This window comes from Sorghum bicolor, chromosome 10 (genome assembly GCF_000003195.3).
Source record: "Sorghum bicolor cultivar BTx623 chromosome 10, Sorghum_bicolor_NCBIv3, whole genome shotgun sequence".
NCBI lineage: Eukaryota > Viridiplantae > Streptophyta > Magnoliopsida > Poales > Poaceae > Sorghum > Sorghum bicolor.
Genome location: NC_012879.2, coordinates 8917180 through 8943538, shown reverse-complemented (window position 1 = coordinate 8943538; position 26359 = coordinate 8917180). Strand labels below are relative to the sequence as shown.

Genomic DNA, 26359 nt, shown 5'->3' with positions numbered 1-26359 from the left:
CGACAAGCGGGACCACGACTTGAAGCTGCCGACACCAAGCTGGCGTTCCCCATCAAGTTCGAGAGCACTCGCCCCATGGCAATCCACGAGAGAGCTGGAGCAGTACACGGTGCCGCTAACGTCGAGGTCCCGTTCTTGATCTCCTTCGGCACGCACTCTCCGGTGGCGGTCTTCGAGCATCACAATAAGACCTACATCCACCAGACGCAAGATCCCGCACGGTTCCAAAAGACTGAGTCCAAGAAGGCGCAGAAGTTGGCCTTTGCCAAGGCCAGGAAGGAGCGTCGCAACCTCATCCTGGAAGCACGTGCCCTCTTGAAGAAGTCTGCCGTCGCGGAGATCAAGGGAGACGTCCACACTGCGCAACACTTGCGCACCAAGGCGAACAATAGACGCGCAAGCTGTGCAGGTTTACGGTTCCCTACACCAACTCCTAATCAACGCCTGCCCGTTCCCATTGTGGAACACACGGAGGTAGAGTTGCTAGAAGCTTTGGAGGCTGTCTCTGGCAACCTGCGTCGACAAATGACACATGCTCGACATGCGTCAAGCCCACATCCACTACGCAACCTCAGACGGAAGTACCGCAAGGTACAACAGCTTCATCAACAAGTCAGTGCTCGCATTGCACGAAGCACTGTTCCAGAGGAGGACTGGTCTCTAGACGTGAGAGACCTTAGTCACAAGGTGTTCGTATACCCCAGCACGGTGGAGCCTCCATATAACTTGTTCCCTGACGATTGGGCGTATGAACCGACCAAAGTTAAGGAGCTTGTGAGGCGCACAATCATGCAGGAGTATTGGAAAAGGCGCCGCTCAAACAAGCAGCCCTACGTAACCGGGCCAACCACCGTCATCGACAATACCATCCCTATCCAACCGACTGGGTGGGTGACGTGCCTTCATACAACGACGACTAGTGACGCGCCATCTTCCAACGGCAATAGGTTTGCACCCCTGCAAGCTCAAGAAACCACGCCTCATAATGAAGATGTGCAAGAGGAGCTCCGTCGACTGCAAGACCAGGTGGCCCAATCAGGTAGAAGGCTACATGGTGCGCCAGAGTCTTTCTCAGCTCGATTTAGGAGCGGGGTAGATAGACGCGCGCCAACCTATCGTCCCCAACATGAGCGCCTGACCTTAGCGCCACGTCGAAGGACTCCACCACCCATGCATCGAGGATACATGGCACCGCCTCCGCGACGGAACATGTGGGCAAGGCGTCATGACTACGCTGCACCCCCTCGAGAAACTCAACAACGACACACCAACGACACTCCACAAGTTGGAAGGCTTCCTCTAGTCCCGACTTCCCCAAGACGTGAAGCCCCAACGTTAAGACGACGCGAGGAGAACATGCCAATCATGACTCCTCGACCTGCTGGGCCAGTGGTTCCCCTGTCATTACAAGTGGCACCACAGGTTCGACACATGCCTACGGAGAATCAACGCAAGCGTAAAAGGCGTCGAAGGAACCGCCATGCATTGTACCGTGAGCTTGAAGAGTTAGTGCTTAAGCACACTCAAGTTCGCATCTGTGCTGACGGAGAGGTCAATCAGCAAAATGGGAGGATCATGTTCCGCACCTCCCCCGCTTTGGAAATGATGAGAGGTACCAATACCTTCTCAAACGATTGACCCCAAAGCCACGCAAGATTCGACGTAGTGAGGCAACAGGAAAGGAGACCACGTCTCTTCAAGAGCGTCCCCTGACCATCTTGAAGAGAGAAGGATCACGTGAGGCTACTCCAAGTATGGCTTCTTCAGAAAGCCTAAGCGAGTCATCCTCAACATCAGCTACACCAATGGAGGGGGTTGAGAAGGTGCCATCTACGCAAGATGGTGAAGCCTTTCCCCAAGCACAAGCTGACGACACAGGCATGATAGATGAAACAGCTAAAGTGCCCAAGAAGGATGTAGCCATGTGCGTTGCATTAACAGCACACTCGAGGCTTAAATCCAAAGAGACATGGGTCCCACCTCCAGTGACCCATGACTTCACCTACCCCTCTGATGAGGAAATACAAGTCAATCCTAGAGCGAGCTTTACCTCAGCTCCCTGCCTACCTGTCACTGAGGGTAGGAATGCACTATCCAAAGGGGATGACGCAGTGGCATCAGACATATCTCCAAGGCGCTATGCTGACATCACGTCTCGACTTCCACACAACCTTGATGAGGTACAACAGATCGCTGGTCGGGCCGGAGCTAGTACTCGGCTCAAGTCAATCGCGGAGCAGAAGGTCAAAGAAGGAAAGAATGATGAGAAGGAGTTTTCGGGCCCCTACACCGACGTCTCCGATTATGAATCTTCTGCGTCCTTAGAGGTGCACTCCACTGTGCCACTCTTTGACAACCTCGCTCGTTCCATCCCTTCAGACGGAGAGGATTACATTGGTGACCTCAACACTGCGCCGGCCCACATGGCAGGGGAAAATAGTAACCAAAGAGGAAGCTTGGAAGAACAAGTACAAGCACAAGGCGAGGTGATCAGGGTGTTATCAACAAAGTTTGACAACCTCGTCGAGCTAATAACAACCTTGACACGGAATAGGTCTCCTGATGGTGCACCTCAAGCTCCTGAAGATCCGCAAGTTCACGAGGTGGAGGGCATAGCAAGTGCTCGCCCTCCCCCGTTACAAAATGTCTCTGCTTCAGCAAGTGCAGGACCACAACCATCGACGTTAAAAGACTATCATGACATAGTCGAAGACTTGGTGACCAAGAAGATGAGGCAGATCACCAATGAGCAGGCACCACACTCGCTCGAGGGTGACTTGGAGAAGCCATACGAAGCATGGCATGATCTTGTACCCTTCCCAGCTGGATGGCGCCCACCAAAGTTCCGTCAGTTTGATGGCACTGGAGACGCGAGAGAGCACCTGGCCTACTTCGAAGCGGCATGTGGCGACACAGCTAACAACTCGTCGCTACTACTCCGCCAATTCTCAGGATCTCTGACCGGCGCGGCGTTCCATTGGTACAGCCGGCTGCCGATAGGAAAAATTAGCAACTGGACTGACATGAAGAAGGCCTTCAAGAAGCACTTCGTCGCCATGAAGAGGGACATCTCTGTCGTTGAGCTGTCACAAGTCAAGCAACGATGTGATGAACCTATCGACGATTTCCTCATTCGATTTCGAGATAACTTCGTGCGTCTAGCGAGAGACATGCACATTGAAGATGCGATCGGGATGTGCATTCATGGAATGCTACAACATTGGTCGCTAGAAGTTTCACGACGAGAGCCTAGGACGTTCAGTGAGCTGAGCTCTGCAGTGGCTGCCACCAAGATTGAATTTGAGAAATCACCTCAAATCATGGAGCTCTACAAGAATGCCAGCGTCTTTGAACCTGCCAAGCGCTTCAGCTCGACAGCGAAGTTCAACAACGCTAGGGGCAAAATGAAGGCTCAAGCGGAGGCAAACACTGCAAGGGCCTTCTCCAACGCTCCTCAAGGTCAAGTGCCTTTCGTAGGTGCCAGGAATGAACAAGGAGGAGGGAGGATGCGTCTCCAAGACCTTCTCAAGAAGCAATACATCTTCAAACGGGAGCTAGTGAAGGACATGTTCGAGCACCTAATGGAGCATAAAGCGCTCAACCTTCCGGAGCCACGCCGGCCAGACCAGGTAAACATGTCTAATAATGCTTTATACTGTCCATACCACAGGTACATCGGTCACTCGATTGAGGACTGCATCGCCTTTAAGGAGTGGCTACAAAGAGCCATCACCGAGAGGAGGATCAACCTAGATCCTGAAGCTGTCAACCCCGACTACCACACTGTTAACGTGGTGACTTTGGATACAAACTCTCCACCAAGGCAAGGAGGAGGAGAAGATGGAGGATCATGGGTGCCCGTGATGCACGCTGAGGAGCAACTCGCCCACATGATGATCGAAGAGCCCCGAACCACATCAGGAGAGACACCTAGGATCGCTCGGGAAGAGACATGGATAGAGGTACAACATCGACGACGATCAAATGGTCGCCCCCCTCGACATCCTCGCACCATTGTATCCCCACATACACAAGGGCAGCTAGACCCAAGCCGGCGGCACCCACAACCCCGTTTCGTTCCCAAGACGGAGGGAGACGCACCCTTCCCTCGTGCAGGCCGTGTGCTACCTACCTTAGCGGAATTCTGGCCTAAGCGCCGGGGGCAAGTCCCAAATAAGGAAGCACAAGTAGAGTCGAGCTCTTACTTGACCTCGAACATGGCAACATGTAATACAACTTCCACTAGAAGCAAAGATGAGAACTCAGGCTCCGAGGAAGTGCTTACGGCTAGGGAGCAAGAAATGCTCCATGATGGTGACGAGAAAAGAGATGCCCCAGCCGAAGTCAACATGAACTTACGAAGTGGGAGAGCTCTACAAGAACTACCCCAAGCCAAGCAACCGAAGGCAAACAAGGCTGTAAATGAAGGTGCCCCACCATCAGGAGCGCTCGAACCATCAAAGAAGAAGAAGAACCGGATTGAGGATATCGACTACAATGTCGTTTCCCACCTAAAGCGGATCCCGGCGCTGCTAAGTGTCTATGATGCTCTCATGCTAGTGCCTGATCTTCGAGAAGCCCTCGTGAAGGCGCTGCTCGAACCCGAGCTCTATGAAGTGGTTATGGCCAAGCACCGCCTCGTCAACAACCCGTTGTTTGTGAATGAGATCACTTTTGACGAGGAAGATGAGGTGATAGAAGCTGGTGACCACAACTGTCCACTCTATGTTGAGGGGAACATAGGAGTCGCGCACCTTCGCTGAATCCTGATTGACCCTAGGTCTGCTGTGAACATTTTGCCCCTGCGGAGTCTAACGCGGGCTGGCTTCACGGTGGATGACTTGGAGCCTACAGATGTTGTCATTTGCGGCTTTGACAACTTTGGGAAGACGACTTTGGGAGCTCTAACCATGAAGATCCAGATGTCCACCTTCAGCTTCAAGGTACGGTTCTACGTCATCGACGCCAACACGTCATACTCCGCGCTTCTAGGGAGGCCGTGGATTCACAAGTATCGGGTGGTGCCGTCTACTCTGCATCAATACTTGAAGTTCCTCGATGGGAGCAAGACACAACAGCGTATCATCGGCAACATGTCACCATATACCATACAGGAGGCGTACCATGCAGATGCCAAATACTACTTCCCAGTCGAGGAGTACAAGCACCAGCTTGGTCGTGTTGCACCTGCAGCAGACATCGTGTTGAAGCTGGGCACTACAACACCCGAGGTGAAAGCCCTCATCATGCCATGCTCTCCTTCCAAGCAAAGGATCTCCCCAAGATCTAGGAGGACTAGGCAGGGGGCGGGAGGCATCTCCTCCACACCCATAACCATTCCTTCATCATTAAATGTGGGAGTCTCTCCATCAACGCCGGTCACCTTAAGGTCCACACGAAGGCCTTTATTGACATTTGCCTCTTCATCCAAGGAGATCCCACGAGATGAGGTGCATCCAAAGTCTGGTGCATTGACCATTGGGAGTTCCACAAGTGGGCAAGGGGGCGCCAAGCCGCTCGTAATGAGTAAAAATGCACCAACAATCACTACAACTCAGGCGTCTACAAGTCAAGCCATAATGGCGCCGGAAGGAGCTGTCAAGAAGAGAGTCGCTGAAATAGAAGGAGTGGCAACGAGCGCTGAGTGTATGCAGCCTCCAGCATTGTACATATCGACAACCTCTGAGTTGGAAGTATGGACAATTCCAGGTCACTCCCCTTCTTCACCGCGCACTATCTTCTATAAGGTGCCACAAGTACAACATTGTGACTTTGTGCATGAATTCCCTAACCCTGATCATGATGTAGACGAAGCACTGACAACCATGAAGGCCGAGCCTGGGATGGCTCACTTGTTAGAGAAGGCTGGAATTACTCTCGGCCCGAATAATAGAATGCCACCACCACCAGCTATATGCGAGCAATGGTGGAGTCAAGCGGAAGCTCTGGTCAAGGCGAAACATAAAGTCCAATCAAAGTTTGGACTTGGCTACCGACACATCGACACCTCTGATGAAGGAAGAGATCCAGTTAATGCCAATGTTGTCCACTGCTTCACCATATCAACCACCACAAATGATGAAGCTAGCTACTCATACCATCCTCGACACCAGGCAGTTGAAGGTGGAGAGCTAGACGCTACACCTGCACCTCAACAACTTGAAGATGGTGGGCAACCTACCGTTGATGAGCTTGTGCAAATCAACCTAGGAACTGAAGAGGACCCGCGACCTACCTTTGTAAGCGCCACGCTCACGGAGGAGGAGCGAGAAGATTATCGAAGCTTCCTAATGGAGTATATAGATTGCTTCGCATGGAGCTACAAAGAGATGCCTGGGTTGGACCCTAGTGTCGCCACTCATAAATTGGCGATTGACCCACAATGTCGTCCTGTGAAGCAAGCACCTCGACGTGTCCGACCTGAGTTTCCAGACCAAGTCATAGCTGAGGTTGACAAGTTGATCACAGCCGGGTTCATCAAAGAGATACAATACCCTCGCTGGCTCTCGTCTATTGTCCCCGTGGAGAAGAAGAATGGACAAGTTCGAGTCTGCGTTGACTTTCGCGACTTGAACCGAGCTTGTCCTAAGGATGACTTCCCCCTACCAGTCACAGAGTTGGTAGTCGATGCCACCACTGGGTTTGATGCCTTGTCCTTTATGGACTGGTCCTCCGGTTACAACCAAATCAAGATGGACCCTGTGGATGCACTCGACACCACCTTCAGGACACCTAGAGGCAACTTCCATTATACAGTGATGCCTTTTGGGTTGAAGAACGCTGGTGCAACCTACCAACGGGCCATGACATACATCCTCGGTGACCTAATCCACCACTCTGTCGAGTGTTACGTCGACGACATGGTGGTAAAGACAAAGGACCGCAGGAACCATCAAGATGACCTTAGGGTGGTGTTTGAGCGGTTGCGTCGACACCAGCTCAAGATGAACCCCCTCAAGTGCGCATTTGCTGTCCGGTCAGGTGTCTTCCTCGGCTTTGTTGTTCGACATCGCGGCATCGAGATTGAGCCAAAGAAGATCACGGCCATCCTTGAGATGCCATCGCCCCAAAAGCTAAGTGAGCTGAGGACACTCCAAGGACACTTGGCCTACATTAGGCGCTTCATCTCAAATCTCTCTGGACGCATACAACCCTTCTCTAAGCTAATGAAGAAGGGAGCACCATTTGTATGGGATGAGGAGTGCCAAAACTGCTTTGATAGCATCAAAAGGTACCTTCTTAATCCTCCAGTGTTGGCTGCTCCTATAAAAGGACGCCCTCTCATTCTTTACATTGCTGCGCAGCCTTCCTCACTAGGCGCCCTACTCGCTCAACATAATGATGAAGGCAAGGAGGTGGCGTGCTACTACTTGAGCCGCACCATGGTGGGTGCTGAACGCAACTATTCCTCCATCGAGAAGTTGTGCTTGGCACTGATCTTTGCTTTGAAGAAGTTAAGGCATTACATGTTGGCACATGAAATCCAGCTAGTGGCAAGGGCAGATCCAATAAAGTATCTGCTCAGTCAACCCGCACTCACTGGACGGCTAGCAAAGTGGGTTCTTCTCATGACAGAGTTTGATCTCACATTTGTGCCGCAAAAAGCTATTAAAGGACAAGCTCTGGCGGAGTTCCTGGCGGCACATCCTGTACGTGACGACTCCCCACTCATCACCGAGTTACCTGATGAGGACGTCTTCACCACTGACATCGAGGCTCCATGGGAGCTCTACTTTGACGGTGCCTCACGAGCGGAAGTCGCCCTCGATGGTACCTCAAGACGAAGAGCTGGAGCTGGGCTGGTGTTCAAGACCCCACAGGGAGGAGTGATGTACCACTCATACTCCCTTCTCAAGGAGGAGTGTTCCAATAACGAAGCGGAGTATGAGGCACTCATCTTCGGCCTCCTCCTAGCACTTTCCATGGAGGTATGTTCCCTGCGAGTTCATGGGGACTCTCAGCTCATTGTTCGACAGATCAATGGGGTCTATGAAGTCCGTAAATCGGAACTCATGCCATATTGTGAGGCAGCTCAAAAACTCATGAATAAATTCAAAAATATTGAAATTCTTCATGTCCCACGAAGCAGGAATGCTCCAGCTGATGCTTTGGCAAAGCTCGCAGCGGCGCTTGCCCTTCCCGAAGGTAAACCCGCACAAGTCACTATCGAGGAGAGGTGGCTACTTCCTGCTGTATTAGTGCTCATCTCGGCGGAACAGGAAGTCGACACTGTCACCATGGGGGCCATCAAAGAGGACGATTGGCGCAAACCCTTCCTCGACTACTTCAAGCATGGCAGTCTCCCAGATGATATAGTGAAGAGACGTCAGCTACAACGACGACTTCCATCCTATGTCTACAAAGGAGGTGTGCTCTACAAGCGCGCCTACGGACAAGAGATGCTCCTACGATGTGTGAACCGTCATGAGGCCGATGAAGTGTTGAAGGAGGTTCATCATGGAGTTTGCGGTGGGCACCAGAGTGGCCCAAAAATGTATCATAGTGTTCGCTTGGCTGGGTACTATTGGCCGGGCATCATGGCAGATTGCCTAGAAGTGGCGAAGACGTGCCATGGTTGCCAAATCCATGGCAATTTCAAGCATCTACCGCCAGTACCACTTCACCCGACGGTCCCTTCATTGCCGTTCGACGCTTGGGGCATGGACGTCATCGGCCCCATTGACCCTCCTTCTTCTGGAGGTCATCGCTTTATCCTTGCTGCAACGGACTACTTCTCCAAATGGGCGGAGGCAGTACCATTGCGCAAGGTGAAGAGCGCTAACGCCATCAATTTTCTGGAGCGACACATCATATACCGCTTCGGAATTCCACGTCGCATCACATCTGACAATGCTAAAGCTTTCAGATCAGACAAGATGCATAGGTTTATGGAGAAGTATAAAATCAAGTGGAACTACTCCACTGGCTATTATCCCCAGGCAAACGGGATGATAGAAGCGTTCAACAAGACCCTCGGCAAGATACTTAAGAAAACAGTGCACAAGCATAGGAGAGACTGGCATGATCGTCTCTTCGAAGCACTATGGGCGTACCGCGTCACGGTCCGTACCCCAACTCAAGCCACCCCATATTCTCTTGTGTATGGGTGTGAGGCAGTTTTGCCTCTAGAGATTCAGCTACCATCATTACGGGTGGCTATTCATGATGGGCTAACTCAGGATGAACAGGTCCGACTCCGGTTCCAGGAACTCGATGCCCTAGAGGAGGGTCGCCTCAAGGCTGTACAAGAACTGGAGCTATATCGCCACAACATGGCGAGGGCCTACAACAAGCTCGTCAAGCGGCGCGCCTTCAGGAAAGGTGAACTGGTGCTCGCGCTTCGGCGTCCTATCGTTGTCACACACAAGACGAAAGGAAAATTCGAGCCCAAGTGGGAAGGACCATACGCCATCGAACAAGTCTACAACGGAGGCGCCTACCAACTGGTCGATCAACAAGGAGTCCGACCAATGCCGCCCATCAATGGAAGGTTCTTAAAAAAATATTTTGCATAAAAAAATATATTTTTTTCTCTTTCTTTCTTTCTACCTCTCTGTGAGATGATCAGTATGCATATTCCATTGCACTACTTGGTTGTCTCCCTATGGAGAAGAAACAAAAAAACACAAAGGCTCTCCCTATCAAGCTGCAGCTGCAGTGGAGGATTCGACAGCTTTGAGGCTTTTCCAAAAGGCCTGGGGGCAACAGCCTAGTGCATGGACCCCGTGACAAGCCACCATTTCACGGGACGCACGACAGACGCCGAACGTGTTTCCACTGGGGGCAGTGGGAAGATGACTTGGGTCACTCCTAAGCAGCGAGGCGACCATGCTGCTTGCGCGTCCCAACATGAGGTGACACACACTCCGGGGAAGACTATAGGAGAAGAGCAAGAAAAGGGCTACCTGGTGCAACACAAGTTGCATTAAGTGTGCAGCCACTTGCCACCCTGGAAGGTGATAACAAGGGACATAAAAAAAAACACAACGCCAGCGAGGATTCATCTAGCGACACAAAGGTGAATGGCTACCCTCCAGGTTCCTCGGATGCTGAAGCAAGCTCCAAGCAAAAAAAAAAAGAAAAAAACAAAAAAAACAAAAAAAGGCAGGAAAGAAAAAGGGTCTCCAAAGAAGTGACCGAGTACCTGCCAAATGAGCCCAATCAATCTCACACCAAGCTCAACATCCAGTGGGAGGCGGAGGTAGTCGTTCACCATCCTCGGCAAAAGCAATGGCGAGCTCATTAGCCATTACCCACAACACAACACCAATTCAGCCATCCCGACGCTCAATGTTAGAGAGCGCGAGTGGACCGTGGTACAACTCAACGCAAGGGAGTCTCGAGCAAGAATTCCCTTCACCTCAGTGGAAACATCAAAGCAGAAGTCCACACATTCAAGCACACAATGGGGCGAAATCATGGGAGCCATGTTGCCATGGTCACGCAACGGCGCCTAATGGTAATGTCCCCTGGCTGTCCTATTTCGAGCTGCTTATATAGCTAATGCTAAAGGGAGAGCCAACATTTTTTTTAAAAAAAAATAAAAATAAAAAAAACACCATTCCCTTATTTCAACGATTTTACTTTATCATCACATTACCCTAGCTATGAGGATCATCTACAGACAAGCTAGCCCCTTTTTTTAAGTAGTGTTGCAGGTCCATCGCTTCACTACTTCGGGAGCAGTGTTGGTGCGCCAGTGCGGATAGTGCCAATGTTGTGAAACCCTTCAGCCTGACTGGCTCGCACCACGATACATACAATACAGTGGTCGTTAGGTTGATAAACCACACCTTCGGGAGCAGTGTTGGTGCGCCAGTGCGGACAGCGCCAATGTTGTGAAACCCTTCAATCCGGCTGGCTTGCACCACGACACACTACGACACAGTGGTCGCCGGAATTGATAAAACTTCTTCGTCAAGTTACACGGACTTTACACCGCAAGACGAAGATGACGTGAGGGCGTCCGATTGGCTAGTACTGCCATATGGACCTGATGGACACATCATTGGCCGATGCCGCAATACGGCCCCAATGAAGCCCCAGTCTACTTGTTGGCCAATGCCGCAACACGGCCCCAATGAAGTTCAACGTCTACTCGTTGGCCAATGCCGTAACACGGCCCCGACATAGACCATCCTTCCCGCTGGCCAATGTTGTAACACCGCCCCGGCGGAGCTTCATTTCTTCTGTCGGTCAACACCATGACACAGCCCCGACAGAATCCTTCTTGCTGGCCAATGCTACAACACGGCCCCGGCAGAGCTCCACTTCTTCCGTTGTGGCCAACGCTGCAACACAGCTCCAACGGAAGTCTCCATGCCATCTCTTGGAGTCGGCGCAACGTCCCCAAGGCAGCACGGGCCTCCTCCTCAAAAGCACGAGTCTTCTCCTTAAGAGCACGGACCTTCTCATCCAAAGCGCGAGCCTTTTCGGTAGCACCCTGCTGCTCCATCCTAAGAGATGAGTGGTCTGCCTGCGCCCCGTCACCCTCTTCGATGTGATGCTTCAGATCGACCATGGTCTTGGAGTGGGCAGCATCCAGCTCATGAAGGCGTTGATGCCCTTCTCCCATGACAGAATCAACCGCGATAGGGGAAGGAGTTTCGCCATCCAAACGCTTCTTCAAATGCTCCTCCAGGCTTTTTAGGTGGTCCATGAGCTGCGCCAAGGCCGCGGGTCGTGGCTCTTCGTACATCACCGCCCAGTAATTTAAAAAGTAATTTAATACGGCGAAGGGCCTTGCTCTCGTCGAAAGGGTTGAGCTCTAGCAGGGTTCGGAGGTCCCCCAACTCCTCGCGTATACCATGTCTATCATCAGGGAGCTCAAGGATGAAGGAGGCGTCATCATCCAGAAAGTCAGGAAGGCGAAGCGAGTCCAGCTTTGCAGCAAACCCTTTGGCTTGGTTCATCAGTTGGAGATGTGCATTGTCTTCCTTCTTTAAGGCGCCCAGCTTAGAGAGGGGTGTGTTGTCCTTAGTGTCATCATTGGCTGCCAAAGGAGGTGATAATGAGATCAAAGCCTACGCCACTTATATGTATTGTAGCATGCATGTGTAAAAAAATGCTAGGTTACCTTCCGGGGCTTCGTGGTCATCTAGATGTGCAGGTTTGTTTGTTTGCTGGGCCATGATAACGTCCTGGAGCGATGCTTGATTTCCATCATCCGGCATGACGTACACTTTACCACTGACTGGCGGCTCCGAGTTAGGATCAGCTGAAGGTAGTGTTGAAGCTGGCGCCGACACAAGAACTGGTGCATGAGGAAGCTGTTCGGTAGCTGTGGGCGCGCCATCCGCAATTTCAGCAGGAGGGAAGTCCTGTACGCAGTCCGTGAAAAGGCTAAGTACTTCTTCTAATGAGACTCCCTCCCATGGAAGGAGATTTAGATCCTCGTTCATGAATGACTTGACAAAATTATTTGAAGAAAATTACCACAGTGTCAAAGGAAGTAAAAAGAGAAGGTTACTGAGCATGCTTACGTTGTCTTTGCCGTAGTCGGCAAGAGAGATGTTTTCATCAAAGCCTTCTTGCTCGTCCAAGTTGATCAATGGGTGCAATTTAGCTTTGCCCTACAAATATTAAATAAATTCAGTATGTTCGCATGCACAAGAAGTATACGTATATATAAGCTCAGAGAATAGGCACACCTGTGTAGTCTTGTATTGCTGCGTGGGTTCAGTGCCTTCAAGGAGAGTTTGCCTGGCTGCTGCTGGAGTATGGCTTGATGGGTCAGATGACGTCTTGCTCTCCACGAGCTTGTCGTCTTGGCGCATCTTCTTTGGACTCCTTTGCAATTGCTTGGATGACATGTCCTCACGTGCGCCGCCACTGTCCGCCGCCGAGTACAATCTCTTGTCTTGAGTTACCTTGGGAGGAGACTGATCCGATGGTGTACTTGCTTTTACCTCCGTATAGTCACTCCCACTTGGGCGTAACTTCCTCTTCGGATGAGGCTCTGAGTCGGAGTCACTATCGTCCATAAACACCCGACGACGAGGTACGCGGGGCTCGATCTTGTATTGATCTGTAGTATCGTGAGGTTTAGGCTCACTCTTCCGCGAGATGTTCCGACCGTTACGATTGACTCGGCTCCTAGAGTCGTTCTGGCGTGGAGCTTCTATATTGTGATGCTCCCTGCGTTGAAGATCTCGGCCTTCCCGGTTGCCGCGGGTCTTCGTGCTATCCTGTTGTGGAGCATGCTGGCCGTTGCGAGATTGCGACGCGTTCCGATTCGGGCGTTCTTCACGAGCCTTGGGTTCATCTTTACGGGGTGAATCTCCATCGCGCTCGCCACGAGCCCGCTGAGAACGGCGCTGCCGACCGGACCAATCTCCAACACGTGCATCACCATCACGAGCCACTGCATCAAGAACAAGCAGTCAATTGAAGATAAGAAAGAAGAAGTTAAATAGTTCCATGCATGCACGTGTATATGTGTGTCGACGTGCAAATACGAAAGAAGCTAATTGAAAAAGCAAGGAGGAAACGAATTGACGCAACTAGTTTATACTTGCTGTGTTGCGATGGCTGAGCTCCAAAGGTTGCGTGAACGATGACCTGACTTGGGCGCGACTTGGACGGAGAACGACGTGTAGCAAAATTGCAAGTCATGGAAGCTGAGGCGTCCCGTAGATATATATACTACCCTTGGGCTATTTTGTTGTAATCCGGACTCTGGAATACCGGAGTTCATGATGGATACGGCAGCAAACCGTGTTGCGCCCGGATATCTTGATCGGCTTCTTCACCAAGACGAGTCCGTACTTGCTATGCGCCGTCCAAACTCATCTTGGTGGGGGGCATTTGTTTGACAAGATTTTGTACAAAACTGTTCTTTCTCACATACGTGAAAATTTATGTGTTGTCAAGAATGGTTTTGTGCCTGAAGAAAATAAAACATATATACGGACATACATATGCTTTTGTTATGTATACACAGGCAAAGTGGCAAGCAGACTTCTTCACGTTATGAGAAGGAGAGAAGCTAATACGCTACAGTGCCATGCATGCATGTATGCACCTCGACGTGCAACCAAAGAAGCTAGCATATTTCTTCGTGCAAGCCGGTGAAAAGAAGTTAACGTGTACGAGTAAAAAAACTAACAGGCGCAGTTGTGTACGTGCGCCTGTATATGTCCAGAATTGGTTGTAGAGTTCATCACGTGTGTGTACGCCGGTCGATCTAGACATGTATACCACGTATAGTTGTATACCAACCGGCTGCGCGCAAGTCGACACCGTATGGTTCGGTTCGGCATATAGTATGGGGTATTCCGGGGACACTCGGTATGTACGATCGGTTGATATGTGTGTTTATCGCCAGCTAACGTACATGCATGTCTACCAGCCGCGGGACTTTGAGTTGGCTAAGTATACGTACGTAGGCTAACTACATCTTGCCAGAACCCCACACGTCATGGACTCTACGAAAAGAAGTTAACCAGGTTTAATCAGGTTGAGTTCTGGACGAGCCATGCTCGGTACGTGCGGCCAGAGAGATTTTTGGCTAGTTTGTTAGCAACGTGCCGATAAGCATCGCGGGCTTTATCTTGCATACGAAGGAAGAAGCTGGCAGTTCCGGATATCTCGTGCATGCTAACCAACTCCGGCGGCGCGCGTACGGCCGAGAAGGCTAGCTGCTACCCTAATTGCTTGCCTATATAAAGAGTCTCGAGGTCTCACGTGAAGGCTAATTACAATCACCCATCCATAGTTCACGAAGTGCTGCCAGACTTCTTGTGCGCTCAGCCGTCGGCAAGGAGGGTATACATACGTCTTCATCTCCATCTGAGAGGACTAGCAAACAACAGGAGATGTCATCGTCCACGACATCCATGGGTAAGAAATTAATCTAGTCAATCTAGTATTGTTTCTTTCAATTTTTGCATATCAGTATCTACATCGGCCGGCGTCAAGGCTGGCTGACGACTGGATGACGCGGCTGCCGAGTGTACACTGGCGGACGTTAAAGCCTGGAAGATGAGCTCGATACGACCACCCTCTGTGCGTGCGTATAGCTGTCGGCCAAGTCACGACGGCAGCGGCGAGGCACATGCCATACGTGCACCGTTAGCATATGTATATGTGCAACGACTCAGAAGATATGCAAGTGCAAGAAGCAAACACGCTCGAGCGCGTGTATGTGTGGATATATATGTTCTGGCCATGCATGCATCTACACATGTACGTGCAAGCAAAGAACAGGTACAGGCCGCTAGGACCTCGGCGCCGTGATGTGGTTGTGTACATGTACATGCGAACATATACAAGCTATGCATCCACGTACGATGAAGATTCAAGCAAGGCGACGTACAAGTCTTCATCCACTACTTCAACAACTCCACGCGATCAAGCTCATGGCGTACCACGACGACGCTGCCGAGGAAGTCCGAGGCGATTCAAGCGACACCAACCATGCAAGTGCGATTATGATGACACCACGCAGAGTTCGACACCGACAAGGCGAACGACGCAGGCGGGCATGGCTGATATTCCAGTCATGTTGTACCGGCTCATGGACCGACGAGGCCCTCACGCCAACGCCACCTACATCTACACCAACACCACGCATGGAGAAGTGAAGCGAAGATCGACGACGACGACCACAGCAGCTTAATCGGAGGTACTCTGCGAGTCAGCTCGCGGGGGTAATTAACTGGGAGCCTTCCGAGGCCTCAGGAACCATGAAGACCACATCGCCTTTGTCAGATTGCTGCTAGCAAGTTGTGTAGCGCGCATTAGGAATTTGTATTTATTAAACCTGATGGTTAATAAAAGTGCATGTTCCCTGTCTTATATTTATTCTTGTTATTTTATTTTGTGTACTTTAGTACACTGGCACGCCCGCACTCTTCCCACACGAGAAGCCGCTTCAGGCGGATTTTCTGGTGTCCAAACAATGGGTATCATATCGAAACCCATCACCAAAATATTGAGGAGTTCCTCCTCATTACAAAGGATAACGGATATGACAGAGATACTCTCCAAAGAATTCCCTCAACTTCGTCTGGATTGTACTATTCATACATAAAACCCGTACAACATGTTGCGTACAAAGTAATTTTTCAGAATGTCAATGCATTCCAAACTTGGCATGATCGCCTTGGTCACCCTGGCATAGGGATGACGAGAAAAATTACTAGCAATTCTGTTGGTCACTTGCTAACCAATGCAAAATTTCCCCAATCCTCAGATTATACTTGCACCGCATGTGCAACAGGGATATTAATTTTGAGGCCCTCTTCCCTCAAAATAAAAGTTGAATCACTCAACTTCCTTGAACGCATTTAAGGGGACATATGTGGTCCGATAAATCCTTTATCGAGACCATTCAGGTACTTCATGGTTCTAATAGACGCATCCACACGATGGTCTCATGTGTCTGTGCTATTGACACGAAACCATGCTTTTGCCAAAATAATTACACAAGTTATCAAACTCAAAGCGCAACATCCTAAACATCAAATAAAATCCATTAGGATGGATAACGCTGCTGAATTTTTCTCTCGTGCCTTCAATGACTATTGTATGGCCTTAGGAATACAAGTACAGCATTCTGTCTCATATGTCCACACACAAAATGGGTTAGCCGAGTCTCTCATCAAGAGAATCAAGCTCATCGCTAGACAGCTATTGCAGAATTGCAACCTACCAACCTCATGTTGGGGTCATATCGTCTTACACGCTGCTAAACTGATTCAATTGCGACCAACTGCATACCATGCAACATCCACGTTGCAACTAGTACATGGAAATCCCCCAAGCATTTCCCATCTGAGAAAGTTCGGTTGCGCTACATACGTACCGATCTCACCACCGAAGCGTACAACAATGTATCTGGAGATCTATGTGGGATATAAATCTTCGTCGATCATAAAGTATCTGGAGCCCACCACAGGGGACCTCTTTATGGCCCGGTACGCTGATTGTATCTTCAATGAAGATCATTTTCCGGCATTAGGGGGAGACTTACCACATCACAAACAATGTCAGGAAATCAATTAGGATGCCCTAGACATACCCAACTCAGATCCACGTACTTCAGAATATGAACTCCAAGTTCAGAAAATCATAAATTTGCAATACATTGCAAACAACGTGCTAGACGCATTTATTGATTATAAGGGTGTTACAAAATCCTATAATCTAGCAAGAAATGTACCGGAAAGAGTAGAGGTACCAAACAAACTACTCAACTGCCTAGTAAGAGGGGGAGAAGTACGACTATTTCCACGGATACAGCTTCTAGCAAGCAAAGGAAACAGAAGACAAAATCTTCTGATCCGGTAAATGCAGCTCAACCTCATGTTGAGAAACACCCAGTGGAGGTTCAACCTTCACATCCCACATCAGCAGTGCACTCAATTACTGATGCTGGGACATCGGAATACCCTGATGCGACCATCTTGGAAAATGATGATGCATCGGAAAGGGTCCATGAAATTTCCATCAACTATGCAGAAACTGGAGAGTCATTTGATAGAAAGACTACAATTGTCGACTCATATTTCTCTTCAATTATTGCCGAAATCCTAGAAAATGATCTAGATCCTAAGACCATGGCAGAGTGCAAAATGCGCTCGGACTGGAACCAATGGAAGGATGCAATCCAAGCAGAAATATCCTCGCTCACAAAAAGACAGGTATTCTCACAAGTAATACCTACACCTCCACAAGTATTCCCTGTGGGATTCAAGTGGGTTTTCGTCCGAAAGCAGAACGAGAACAATGAGGTGGTGAGATACAAAGCGAGGCTTGTAGCACAAGGGTTCACGCAGAGACCCGACATTGACTTCAATGAAACATACTCTCCAGTCATGGGTGGAATAACATTCCGATACTTAATCTCTCTGGTTGTACAAAATCGTCTATCTATACAGTTGACGGACGTAGTGACTGCATATCTCTATGGGTCACTCGATTCGGACATATACATGAAGGTTCCTGACGGAATCCCAATACCGAATCAAAACGCAAATCGCAACATGTATTGTGTAAAGCTACAAAAATCACTCTATGGCTTAAAATAGTCGGGAAGAATGTGGTATAACCGACTCAGTGAGTACCTTCTGCAGAAGGGCTACTCTAACAGTGATGATTGCCCATGTGTCTTCATCAAGAAATCCCAAACGAGATTCTGCATCATATCGGTGTATGTTGGTGATTTAAATATCATCAGCCACAAATAAGATATTGATGAGGCATGCAAACATCTTAAGACGGAGTTTGAGTTGAAGGATTTGGGTAAAACCAAATTCTGCTTAGGCCTACAGCTTGAGCATCTTTCCACTGGAATCTTTGTACATCAATCTGCATATGTCCACAAAGTATTGGAGAGATTCAATATGGACAAAGCATATCCTTCGAAAACCCCAATGGTCGTTCGGTCTTTAGGACTAAACATTGATCCATTCGGACCACAAGATGAGGGGGAGGAAATCCTAGGACCTCATGTCCCATACCTTAGTGCCATTGGAGCACTGATGTACCTTGCCAATAGCACCAGGCTTGACATCGCTTTCGCAGTGAATTTGCTAGCAGGGCACAGTGCCGCTCCTACCAAGAGACATTGGACAAGAGTAAAACAGATCCTCAGATATGTTAATGGCACAAGGGATCTCGGATTATTCTTCCAAAGAGGAATAAATTCTGAGATGATAGGATACACCGATGCTGGATATCAATCAGACTCCCATAATGGCAGATCTCAAACCGGTCTTGTATTCTTACAAAATGGAACCGCCATATCATGGACATCATCCAAGCAAACCTTGGCAACAACGTCCACGAATCATTCTGAAATAGTCGCACTATATGAGGCCTCACATGAATGCGTTTGGCTTCGCAGAATGATCAACCACATACAGCACTCGTGTGGTCTTAAAGCTATCACAGCTCCAACCATTATCTATGAAGATAATGCGGCTTGTGCTACACAGATGGAGACAGGCTATATCAAGAGCAATATCAACAAACACATCTCTCCAAAGTTGTTCTATCCTCATGAATTCCACCAAAAAGGAGAGATTGATATCTTGAAAACCAAATCATGCGACAATCTCGCTGATCTATTCACTAAGTCCCTACCAACTTCCTCATTTGAAAAATGTGTCAAAGGAATTGGTATGCGACGACTTAGGGATTTACAAAGTTAAGGGGGAGAAATCTCCTAGACATTGGCCTATCTACACCATCATATTATACACTTTTCTCTCTATGAGTTTTTCCTCACAAGGTTTCTCATAAAGAGTTTTTAATGAGATAATATTAACACAAGAGTGTCATATTCCTTGTTTTCCCCACAGGGGTTTTTAAAGGAGTATCAAAGACATATATTGTCCTCTAAACTACAACATGAGTTTTCTCCTGTAAAGGTTTTCTCATATTAGTTTACAATGAGACAATCATTAAGTGCTATAACTTTCTCCTTCTTTTCCCAAGTGGTTTTAAGGAGTTTTACCATAGCACATATACACATGTATTTTTCCTCGTTTTTATCCTACAGGAATTTTTGGAGGAGCAATACGATTCATTGATCTCAACAAGCGATTCGATCAAAGAGGAGTGTTATGGATATTTTATCCAGGGTGATCTCATCTCCTCGGATCCTCTTACGGGAGATTTAACCTAACCGCGATTTCCCCCACGACCACCTACGGGATATCACCCACGACTCCGTACGTACCGGTTCCATCTCCGTGATATCACCCACGACTCATCGTGGGCTCGAGTTTACTTGGGGGGAGAGTTTCCTCTCCCCCTCCGACTTGTATAAATACCATGATCAATGAATAAAGAAACACCGAGTTCATTCTACTTCCTCTCTGTTCTCGTACTACTCGTAAAAATGATATTCCAACATCTTGACGTCTTTGTTTTGTTCGTCAGTTCAGACTTGTTGATATCATGCATTTCGAACTTCATGGTTGGATTACCATTATTTACTTTATATGGATATTGACTGTATACAATGTTCTTTTTAAGTATTCGGTACTATGCTTTTTTTAGATCACACGCATTCCCCCGGCAATATTAAAAAGCGTATCGAAAGCCGAGATCATAGCACTGGGGTTCCCAGTTTTACATAGTAGCACAAGCAAAATAAAAACTCTGAAGCGAAACCTCTAAATGCCCTCCCGCCTTTGAGATCAACACTGACCGAAACTTGACAGACCACCAGGCTAAAATTCTGCAACAAGTTTACATTTTGACAGCTACAATAGAAAAACTAGTTAGTCTTGGCCAACTCGTTCCTCAACTAAAACCAAATGGGCTGCGCGCGCCGTCAGCAGCATGTTGATAATAACCTCCTCCGCCTTCGGCTTCATTTTGGGTTTGAACTTTGAATAACGGTTTCCAGCTCTTGATCATTGTCGGCGACTTGAAGATAAGCACCGATATAGATGACAGAACCTATCTAGCTGTTGAAGACAACATCGTTCCTCGTCTTCCAGATCGTCCAAATAGCACCTGCACAGATACAGAAGTTGGTTTTTTCTTGTTCATACGTCTACAATCATGAACAATCTCCCGAAGGAAATCTGCACAACTAGTTGGTGATAAAGGAGCATAAAACTACTGCAACAGGACATTGAACAGAATATTGGTCAGGCTTTTCAAGTTCTCCACACATCACACACTAGGTCATCCGTTTTCAAGTTTTCAACAGGACATTTCCTTTTCTTGCTAGTACCTTGCCAGTAAAATCTTGATGTGATAGAATCAATCAATTGAAAATTACCCTCATACAAGTAATAAACTCCCGTTGTGTACATAGGGATACTAGATAGACATGATTCAAGCAAGATTGGTTTACCCCGTGAGCTTGAAAATTCACATTGCCATGAGCCTAATCTCTTATCTATCTTATCACTGACATATTTCAATCGAACTTTCTATATTTCTTGATCACTGGCAGGAAGGCTAAGATATTTCATCAGGAAAGTGCCTAATTTGCAGTTAAAAGTATCCGCCACCATCGGCCTGAATTGTTTGATATGTGTTGCAGGTTTTACCTTGGGCAGAAGAATAATAACTACATAATTCAATCTCCATAAGTCTAGCATGCAAAAATACAGGGGCTCTAACATCTCAAAAATAGTGCTCCTAATCTTATGCTTGGGTCTTAAAGAACTCTATAGAGAAACCGCCAAGACCTGGTGCAGTGTTACCTCTAATTTCTTTCAGAGCTACATCTAATATAACTTCCATAGAGAAGGGTCTTGTAAGCCATTCATTGTCTTCTTGCTGTACTTGTTGGTCTACAGGCCACATGTTGTGTTCCAAATGAATATCAACTGTGTCAGCTTTCCCAAAGAGGTCTTTATAATATTCAGTCACATGTTCTATATGTTTTTGACTATCGGTGATGACATCATCTCCTTGTAACATAGTGATCTTCATTTTACTTTTGCTGCCATTAGCACACCTATGAAAGTATCCAGTATTGGAGTCCCTTTCCAACATCAATTTCTCACCGCCTCTCGTTTGCCATTGCAATTCCTCATCCCTCAATAAGTTTTGCAATTGCAACTCTTAAGTTATACCTCTGCTCCCATCCAATTTAGATTCACTGTTTCAATACCCCACTGTTGTATACAATATTGGGCATCCACTATTGTACATGATTGGGGAACTGGTCCAGCAAATGCAGTGATACATGGCTGATTATTGAAATTAGGTACTTAGACACTCAATTGAGAAAGCTTAATTTATGCCTACTATATAAGATTGTCCTCAATTCCATCTAAAATAGTCTTGTTGTCCTCAACTCCATCTTAAAAAGTCTCGATTGCTAATTTGAACGATATTATTCTCACTGAATGGTTCAGCCATTGTAAAAGCAACCAGATCTGGCAACTGTGTGGTTGAAGGCGAAAAACTCAGGGGACTCGTTGGACAGTGCCCTGAAGGACATGGCCGTGGTGATGAAGCAGCAGGATCCTTTAGAGGAAGCAATTGAGGCCATCAGATCCTTCAGGTACCTTTGCTCCAAGCAGTCTCAGGAATCCCTCGGCAACCTCCTCATTGATCTACACAAGGTACGCATTGTGCGGCTGCAGATCTTTGCACAAATGCTCGAGAGTTCCTAAATTCTAATATGATTGACCACCGAAGTTGAGGGTACAAATTGAGCTTCTGAAAAAGAATCTGGAGATTCAATGGGAAGGCGACGAAGAAAGCACGGACCCATGGCAAGAAGTTTCAGGTCTCAAACCAACAGGAGACGTCTCGCATTCTGGTACCATTTGTGCTTCCTGGTTTTTACTCATGCTGATAACTTATTTGCCTATTGATCAAGTTTTCAGTTGCACACAGCTAGTCAGTTCACTGAAAATTCTTCCTGTATATCATGTCACAGGGCAGTCTAGGCAGGGCGAACATGCAGTGCAACAACTTCCAAGCTGCACTGAAATGGTGTACCGCAATGCACAAACAATTGAGTCTGATGCCAACAGGGCGTGCAACCTTGGGCTGTGCCTGATTAATCAGAGGGTAGGCAAGAGGAGGCACGAGAAGCGCTTTCAACTACGAAGAATACTACTATATGAGATCAGAAGATCGATGCATGAAAAAGTTGTTGCTCGTGCTGAGCAGCATTAATTTTCAGCGAACTGAACCCATTGAAGTGTGTGTCATCACCATTAATTTGAAGTTAGCCTGTGTCCATGAGGAGATCATAGGTAAAGTAGACCTTTATGATGAATGAGACACCATTGATCAGGTCCCAGGAAGTTGGCATGTTGTATCATATATTATTGTATGGTTCAGATAACATAAGGTTCTTGCAATTCCTGAACTTTACATTCCATGCCGCCTGTTGTGAACAGCTGATCGCTTCTTGGCTTGTTAAAAAAAAAGGTTTTTTTAACAAGAAAAAAATTATTGTCTACTGTCACCTTGTGAGAGCTCATCCCTGCCGGCGTCTCGCTCCCCATGTGTGTACTGCCACCTTGACGGATACCTCCGGGCCTGGCTGCCTTCGCTCTGTGCATCCCTGCCGGCGCCGGCGGCTCGCCGTCTCCGGGTGCGCTGCCACCGCGACGGTTGCCCCTCCGAATCCCTCCATGTCATGTAAAAACATACGATTTGAGATCTGTCTGCGTGCCGCAAGCAGTTCCAGTTATGGCGGATTCGGAGAAAATAATGACCTTGCGATATCAGACTGAGACCCTTTTTGGTCCTGTATGTGGGCGCCACGCACGGTTGTGTCCTGTATGTGGGCGGCGTTCCACTGCGTCCAGATCGAGACCTTTTTTGGTTCCACCTTCTAAACTTTGACTAAATTATAAATTAAATTTTAGTTATTTGGTGTTTGGTTGGAGTGACTAAAAGCGACCTTTTAGGAGATGTTTGGTTGCTAACTACAATCTACCACAACTAACTTTAGGCAAGTGTGGCAAGCCACAAAAAGTGTGGTTAACAAATTGGTTGCCACACTTTGCCATGCCTAAAGGAATCTTGCCACACTTTTTAACTCTATGACATGTGGAGCCCAAAAGAATCATGCCTAAGCTTAGTTGTGAACCAAACACTTGCCAACTTGGTCAAACTTGCCTAAGGTAAAGTGTGGCAAATTGTGGCTAGCAACCAAACAGGCCCTTAGTCCCTTTTAGTTAGGATGTTTTGACTCAACTAAAGTGTGAGGTGGAGTAGTGTCTTTTACTCACTTTTAGCACCTTTTGGGTGACTAATAGGACTAAAGTGTTTTAGGCCTTGTTTAGTTCACCCCCAAAAACCAAAAAGTTTTAAAGATTCCCTGTCACATCGAATCTTTTGACACATGCATGAAGCATTAAATATAAACGAAAATAAAAATTAATTGCAAGTTTAACTGTAAATCACGAGATGAATCTTTTGATCCTAGTTAGTACATGATTGGACAATATTTGCCACAAACAAACGAAAGTGCTACAGTAGCGAAATCCAAAATCTTTTCGCATCTAAACAAGGCCTTAGTTTCCAAAAAATTTTGCAAAATTTTTCAGATTTTCCATCACATCGAATCTTTAGACGTAGGCATGGAGTATTAAATATAGACAAAAATAAAAACTAATTGCACAGTTTGGTTGGAATTGACGAGACGAATCTTTTGAGCCTAGTTATTTGATGATTGGACAATATTTGTCAAATACAAACGAAAGTGCTACAGTGTCGATTTTGTAATTTTTTTGAAACTAAACAAGGCATTAGTCAATTTGTTTGGAACTGTAGTTTCTACTGTGACGAAACTTTAGTCACTAAATTTTTTAGGAGGTGGGATCCAAACAGGCTCTGAGTTGGCGGAGACGATTTGATTAGAGCCTTAATTAGAGGCTAGGTGAATAGGGACCGGTGAATAGACGGGCTGGCCAGGGCCCAGGGGGATAGATGAATCGACGGGCCGCCACACCCCAGCGGCAAACCGCGCCGCCGATGAGGAAAAATTTAGATATTTAGCCGTTATTCGCACGCTCCTCACAATTTATCCCACAATTTGTGTGCCTTTATAAAAATATTAATTGGTTCTTATGAATTGTTTAAAAATATGACCCAGTTCTTATAAATTGCACGACTCACCTGTGAGTAGCGAGACAGATTTTTTAAGACTGATTATCCATCATCAACACAAAAATTGTACACAAACTAATGATCCTCAAACGTTCCGCTCGCAATTTACAGGCAAACTATGTTATTAGTTTTTATTTTGTATATATTTAATACTTCATGCATTTGCCCTAAGATTTGATATGATAGGTGAAAAAACTTTAATGGGTGGAACAAACATAATGCCTCCTTTGAATGACCTGTGTTACTATGTATGCATAACCTTGCATGATGCATGATGTTATGCATGTGCATGCTGTATGACCCATAGCCGTTTCACTCAAAACATTTTATTCATTGCAAATGGTGCTAAAAATGGAAGTTTTTTTCAATCCTTGGTTGCAATGGTTCAATCGAGAGAAGAGCAAGTCAATTTCATAAATTGGAACAACCACATCAGCTTCATTCTTTTCGCATAGGGGTAGTTTTGTCAACTCGCCTGAAGACCACTGGAATCATAACCAATACCCCTGGCCACACAATTCAAACCTACCAAACTATAGTACTTATTGTACATCCCTAACCATTATCCACCTTCTCTCATTCTCTCTCTGCGAATGAGCTAATGCTTTTTTTATCCCTGCCACACCCGACATCGTGTTACCAATTTAAGTAAGAGTAGGGATAGTTGAAAGAGTAGTTAGATGAGTCCTGACTCCTGCGTATTTGTATGAGATACCTTATAGCTTCAAAGTGACAAAGTCCGGTGTGAGGTTAATTGAACATATTTCAATATGGGTCCCCACACAAATAAAGTAAGAAACCAGATTTTCCTTAAGGAATTGGCTCTAAGGCCTGGCAACTCGAACTTTCCTAAGTAGGAAGGAAAGATAAAATCAAGATCTTTCTTTATTATTGCATTCCTCTAGAACTCAACGAGAAAAGAATAGGCACGACGTTCTCTGTAACATGGGCACTTTGACCTATTCCTATTCCAATTCTCCCCCGTGGAATTCCGATGTTCACTCAACCAAGAAAACGTATGCGCATGACTAACACACAACATCTTTCGCGGTAGCTCGCCGTTGCTTGTTCTCGGCGAAAGAACTCCTTTCGTTAGCTACCGAACCGGAAGGGTGGAGACAAAGATTAGATTGAAGTGTGGTTCATAGAAAGCTAGCAAGAGTATTTCATCCTTAGTGAACTGAGAGATGTTCTATCGCTCCGCGCCTTATTTACTTATTCAGTCTAAATACGCTCCTTCAGGCATAATAAGCAGAGTCTGGGAGTTATAGAAAGTAGGTCAAGTAGTGAAGAAGTTGGGTCTTGCGGATCGCGACAAGCCCAATACCCCCAATCCCGATAACCCCCCTCTTGTTGAGGATCAAAAAGGTGCAGGGGAAGCTGGAACCTCAAAAGGCTCGCCCGAGTCAAAGAAAATGAAGAACATTTCCCACCAAAAGATCAGTCCAATAATACCACTCACTAGTAAATAGCGCAATACTTCTTCGTGAATCTCGGCTATTTGAATATTGAACATCATAACCACAAATAGGAATGAAATGACAATAGCTCCTATATGAACTACTGGGAAGATCATAGCAGAGAAGTCGAGATCTAACAAAATAAGTAAACCAGAAGTGTCGCAGAAGACTAGGATGGGAAACAAAACGGAATGTACCGGATTTTTAGCACGTACAACCATCAAACCAGAGACCAAAGCAGGGCTCGACAAAACAGAAAGTATCATGGTACGTCGTCCTTCCTTGAAATGGAACTTGAATGCTGGAGCAAGAAGACACATTCAAGTCGATCTATTACGACCTGTGCG

The 26359-nt window shown here is 47.2% G+C and overlaps 1 protein-coding gene and 1 pseudogene across 1 annotated transcript; both read left to right on the top strand.

Annotated features, from left to right (window-relative positions):
• Positions 4911 to 9515, top strand: LOC110431078. The gene has a single exon (XM_021449772.1). It carries the CDS (start codon positions 4911 to 4913, stop codon positions 9513 to 9515), a length of 4605 nt encoding a protein of 1534 aa, XP_021305447.1.
• LOC8061481 lies at positions 17562 to 22655 on the top strand (annotated as a pseudogene).

Bases quoted from the DNA above. Each gene is read 5' to 3' on its own strand.
- LOC110431078 (XM_021449772.1), top strand. From the start codon at position 4,911: ATGAAGATCCAGATGTCCACCTTCAGCTTCAAGGTACGGTTCTACGTC.